At 40.7% G+C, this 6,052-nt stretch overlaps 1 protein-coding gene and 1 non-coding gene across 2 annotated transcripts; both read left to right on the top strand.

Moving 5' to 3' along the window:
- Positions 1–3,040: 3,040 nt before the first annotated feature.
- On the top strand, positions 3,041–3,113 carry trnak-uuu (transfer RNA lysine (anticodon UUU)). The gene has a single exon. It is a non-coding gene; the product is annotated as a tRNA-Lys (tRNA).
- Positions 3,114–3,824: 711 nt separating this feature from the next.
- Positions 3,825–5,590, top strand: hce2l2 (high choriolytic enzyme 2-like 2). The gene is given in 9 exon segments (XM_062456191.1): positions 3,825–3,867; positions 3,997–4,131; positions 4,134–4,151; positions 4,320–4,437; positions 4,760–4,938; positions 5,056–5,137; positions 5,230–5,321; positions 5,324–5,353; positions 5,583–5,590. Coding segments are annotated over 9 exon segments (705 nt in total).
- Positions 5,591–6,052: the final 462 nt, after the last annotated feature.

The following is a 6,052-nucleotide window of genomic DNA, read 5'->3' as shown; positions in this document are numbered from 1 at the left end:
AAAAGTCAAATAGAGGATTTATTCTCTGAGTTACATAAAATGGCATGGTTCAACGCTTGCTTCAACGCCTGCAGTTCTCTTCTAGCTAGAGGTCAAGTAAAGAGAAATGGGGAGAAATCAGTCCGGCTTATTCAAAGTTGACAGCTGTCCCTCTTTACCAATTAAACCATCCCTATTTAATATTAAACTATCCATTCTACCTGTCTCACAACAAGACTGAGCCTCTTTCAATGTTTTTTTCATGTTCAGATACTGAAAGGTCTCAAGCTCGAATGAAGTGGGATTCGATCCCACGAGCAAAACCACATTCATCACTGCAGTCAGTTGCAGGACAAACTAGACAGAATTCCTGAAATTCCCATGTGTTTCAGTAGCTCGCGATGTGATGCAACTGACTGCGGTCATATATAATTGTAGTTTTGCTCGTGGGATCGAATCTCATCTCATGCGAGCTTGCAAATGTTTTATTTTGTCTCCATTTATTTTGTCGTGAATGGTAATGTAGTTCGCACGTAGCCTATACTTTCATATTCGCTCCAGCAAATATGAGATCCGACTTGAAAATCGCCAGTAATATGTTTATGAATTTGTGACGAATCTGGTGATAGAGGCAGAGTGATAGGTGCACGCACAGCTGGGAAACCAGTTAGTTTGGAAACCATGTAGGGACATAACACCGGAATCCGTGTATCATTCGTTCTTTCATTTTTCAATTGATAAACCAAAACCCCCAAATTATTCGTTTTTCCGCTATTCAATTGAGAAACCAAAAACGAGAAACGAAAAACTATTGTTTTTCTTGTTGTTCAATTGAGAAACCAAAATCGAAAAACGGGGCACTGACCGAAAATGATTTTGAAATTTTGTTTTTGGTGACCCGGAAGTTGTTACTCATACGCCCGTTGGCTGCGCGCAGTTTGCAGTGTAACCAGCGCGAGAAACCATGGAAACGAACGGAGTAGTGATGGGAAGTTCTTATCTTTTTACTGATTCGGTTCTTTGAATCTCGTTCAGTAAAATGAACGAATCTTTTTTCGAGTAAGGGGGGGGGGGGGGGGGGCTATCCGTCCACTGCAAACACGTATCATATTCTCATGTAGGTTAGTGCATGACATGTGCACCAGCAGATACTATTTAAAAAAAAAATCCTGCGTTACATTAAAATAATGTATCATGACAGTTTGTATGATTTGGTCATTTATTATCACACTAGCATTTAATTATCACGGCAAACACTGCACTAAACTATAAGTGTAAATGTAAAGTGAAAATAACAAAAACCAGTCAGTATGATGACGAATATCATTCACGAATATCATTCACGTCTTACTAAAACAGCGGCCACGCGAAAGGGAATGAGGAAACTGTTTCCTCTACTAAAAAATACAATGCGGGTCACGTGAAAAAAGGATCCAAAGACTCGTAGAAAGACCGAGTCGGGAAATGAACGAATCGTTTGTTTCCTCCAGTACAGAGCCTATGCAGGTCACGTGAAAAATGATCCAAAGACTTGTAGAAAGACCGAGTCGGGAAATGAACGAATTGTTCGTTTCCTCTAGCTGCCACTACAGAGCCTATGCAGGTCACGTGAAAAAATATCCAAAGACTCGTAGAAAGACCGAGTCGGGAAATGAACGAATTGTTCGTTTCCTCTAGCTGCCACTACAGAGCCTATGCAGGTCACGTGAAAAAATATCCAAAGACTCGTAGAAAGACCGAGTCGGGAAATGAACGAATCGTTCCCTCTAGCGTTTCCTCTAGCTACCACTACAGAGCCTATGCAGGTCACGTGAAAAATTATCCAAAGACTCGTAGAAAAGACCGAGTTGGGAAATGAACGAATCGTTCCCTGTAGAGTTTCCTCTCGCTACCAGTACAGAGCCTATGCAGGTCACGTGAAAAATGATCCAAAGACTCGTACCCGAAGACCGAGTCGGGAAATGAACGAATCATTTCTGTTTACTTGGACGAGCCTATGCAACAGTCCCGATGCGCGGCCACGAGAAAATGAACGAATCACTCTTTGAGAGGACTCGTTACTCCCGAGTCCTTGTAAGGATTCGTTCAAAATGAACGAATCGTTCACGAACGACACGTCACTAGAACGGAGCGTCCACCAGATAACACAAGGAAGAATGTAGATAGATAGATCCCAAACTTGAAATGGAATGTTTGCACTTTCAGTGTATATTTTGTTGTATGTATTGTACTTATATGTTTTTCATGCCAACAATGTTAATAAAATGATCAAATGCATTCAGTGGCACTCATAATTTCTCTCATTTTCGGTCAGTGCCCCGTTTTTCGATTTGGTTTTTCGATTTTGGTTTCTCAATTGAACAACAAGAAAAACAATAGTTTTTCGTTTCTCGTTTTTGGTTTCTCAATTAAATAACGGAAAAACGAATAATTTGGGGTTTTTGGTTTATCAATTGAAAAATGAAAGAACGAATGATACACGGATTCACCGGACACAAGGGTATGCTGGTTTTGGCAAATGTAGGCTACACAAATTTCGCCTATAGACGTTCGAAAAACTATGCATGAATGGTAGCCTTACTCCAAAAGAAAGCACGAGAAAATAGCCTACCATTTACTGACGTCTTTGTCCGCAAGTTCTCTCTCCGATATTGCTTTCTACAATTGATCATTGGCATGAATAATGCTGTGCTGAAATTTGGTTGACTCCTTCATGCACATGTGTACAATATGTTTTTAAATATACAAAACAGGAATTTCAATGTAAAAGGATACACATACACAAGAAAACTGAATGAAGTTTGTCTACGGAAAGTCAATTGAATTAATAGTCCAACTCAAGACCATCGTCGATATCTCTAAGAACGTACGTCTGGTCGGCCATTAGGCTACTATATAAAAAAAGGCTAACCTACTAAGAGGGGGGCTAACGCTGAGAGCCTACTTTTAACACTGCCAGTGCTTATCGGAACGAATGCTTTGTTTTAAATGTTAACTTAACCGTCGTCACGAAATTGGTCATCAAATCGTTTTTTGTAACATTGTATTCGGTCTCGTCAGAGCCCGGATAGCTCAGTCGGTAGAGCATCAGACTTTTAATCTGAGGGTCCAGGGTTCAAGTCCCTGTTCGGGCGTCATTTATTTTGAAGTGAATCGAACTTCATGAACCCCACATTATAAAACAACATGTAAAAGCTTGAGGTGTTGAATGAACCATAAAACAACAAACAGTAACAAACACTAATATCTGTAGATGTGTTCCCCTTTACGGGTCAATTTTTTAATGAAAAGCACAGTATAATTAACCCTAACCCAAGTATTACTTGTTAGCTAGAGGAGAAACAGGCTCCTGTTTTGGACAGGGCTTTTGTTTATGCGGCCTGCCACTCTAACTATGCTGTTAACAGGATGTAAACAACAGACAGGTTAATAACCTGTATTTTGCCAAAAATAATGATATGCTTGCTGTATGAACAGTATATAAACTGGGTGCCAGTCAGATGGCAGAGAATAGGAAATTCCCAACTACAATGAAGAACCTGGCGTTCCTGTTGTGCATGACGGTTTATACCAGCACATGGGCCGGATTCTCTCAGGTAAATGTTGGAGCAACCATACGCTGTTAATTAGCTGTTCCATCAACAATATGTTATTAAATCTCATAAACACTTTCTTTGCTTTTGTAGAGTGCTGCAGTAAACGCAAACAGGCTCCCCAGAAGTTATTCTGGTATGAGCAATGCACACACTGCATACACATCAGTCATGCAGTCACTGTTTGAGTGAACTAGCAGTCTTCTAACTGATGATGTCTGTTCCTAAGATGATCACCGCATGTGGAGCGAGATGACAGCAATGGATGAAATCATCTGGGCAAACGAGTACCAAGGTAACGTGGCATTTGCGCTTCTCTTTTAAAGACAATTCTATTCAATTTCTTATAATTCTATATTCTTATCTTGACTATATCTTGACTTTAATCTATTTTTCCTTTTAATTTATTCTATTCTTTTCTAAGCTGTTCAGGTCATAGATGACAGCACCAGTCTTCGGGATGGGGATATCGCCGTCTGCACTGGGAGGCGTTCTAGGGCTTGCTTCGCTAGGAGCTGCTTGTGGAACAAGTCGGTTGACGGACACGTTTACGTACCATATGGCTCTCCTCTGACTACCGTGAGAGCCTGTCATTCAATACCAATACTCTTCAAGCAAAAGCTGTAAAAACTGTGTCTTCATAAAAAATAGCCTTAAAATGGGTTAAATACAGTTGGGCTCCCAATGTGAACTCAGTTTGTCAGTTTACTTTTGTTGTCTGTCAAGCTTGTGCATGGTTCCTCCCAGATGAAATAGACCAACTGGTGATCAAGAGAGGGATGGAGGACTTGGAGGATGGTACCTGCATTCGGTTTGTTCCCTGGACACACCAGAAGGACTACCTTGACATTCAGCCCAAGTCAGGGTGAGAGAATTTACACTTTCAGAAACAAAACATGCTGAGTTTAATAATTTTTGCCAAGGATGCTCAGGTACTCTACAAATCTATACATATCTTCCTGATACAACTCTATTTACTTCATCTTGGTTCCAAATGGATTTCGCTGTACAGAAGCCTGTAAATGTGCAGTTTGAAACCCACAAATTGATCTACTTAGGACATTGGTTCTTATTATCAGTGTCCTGCTGGTCTCTGTCTATAAAGCGACATCATGTTGCACATTTGCTAACCTCACAATTGTATTCCATAGAAAAGGAACCGGTGCCGTATATGTGTTGTTATACAGGTGTTGGTCATACCTGGGCCAGAGAGGTGGAAGACAAATCATATCCCTGCAGGACCCAGATTGCATGTTTTCTGGGGTCGCTTCCCATGAGCTCATGCATGCTCTGGGTTTCATGCACGAGCAGTCCCGTGCGGACCGAGACTACTATGTCACCATCATGTGGTCCAACATCTTGAGGGGTAGGGCTGAGAGGCTGGGGACAGTGTCAACTAAGCACATACTGGGATGTTAGGTGCAGCTGTTGTTGTGGGACTCACCCTTCTGTTAAGGTCTACGTTTCTGTTGCTTTCAAACAGATAGTGTGAGGAACTTTGAGAAATGTAAAACGAACAATTCGGACCTTCCCTATGACTACACATCTATCATGCACTTTGGAATGTGAGTGGAACTTCCATGGGTAAAATCAATGTGAGACACTGTTGCCATCGCCAATCCAATCAAACTTTGGCATCTGTTTTACTTTCATGAAGGTATGCTTATTCTGAGGATGGAGATCCAACCATAATTCCCAAGAGGAGCAGGAATGTTCAGCTGGGACAGAGAACTAGTCCCAGTCACCTAGACTGTTAAAAATTAACAAGCTCTACGATTGTGGTTGGTGTCAAACATATCTGTCCTTTATGATTACTGTCAGGACACACTGTCATCTACTATTTGCTGTATCAGTAGTTTTACTTGAGCAGTTATACACCCAACATTGTATTGAAGGCTAGTATTAAATCTCCAGGGTGTCATTACTGTGTGCTCTCATTCACTCTGTCTTCATCGTTCTTTCTCTGAATCTCTCTCTCATTCTCTCCCATTCTCTCTCCCACTCTCTCAGATGTCTAAAAGGCCTACTAAGTAAAGGAGGAAACATCCACCAAGCAAACTTTTCTTCCCCCCCCCCCCACACACACTCCACAATTAAGTAAATTATATGTAAAGATTCTAAGTTATGAAAAAAGCTGTCTTTGAGTACTGTATTAGTATTGTGTACAGTGAAAACTGTCAATAAAAATATTTTAACACAACACTTTCCTGGTGAATATTTGTATTCGCTTTGCCAATAATGAAAGAGGGTTGGAGAGAGGGGGCCACTATGGAAAAGTGTTGTCATCCTGTCTTATATCTCCAACACTGATCATGAGTGCATGATTATGGGACGTTATCATGCTATCCAATGAAAAATGTTAAAAGATAAAAACCTGTTTTTGTTTGGAATCCTGTAATAATCCATGGTATAGACTGCTGAAGATGCTGATTCTGACTACAATACCTTTGTGACAAAATGATTGTTAGGTTACCCTTCAT

The sequence above is a fragment of the Osmerus eperlanus genome, chromosome 3, assembly GCF_963692335.1.
Source record: "Osmerus eperlanus chromosome 3, fOsmEpe2.1, whole genome shotgun sequence".
NCBI lineage: Eukaryota > Metazoa > Chordata > Actinopteri > Osmeriformes > Osmeridae > Osmerus > Osmerus eperlanus.
Note: the sequence above shows the minus strand (reverse complement) of the source record. Positions and strands in the feature narration are given on the sequence as shown.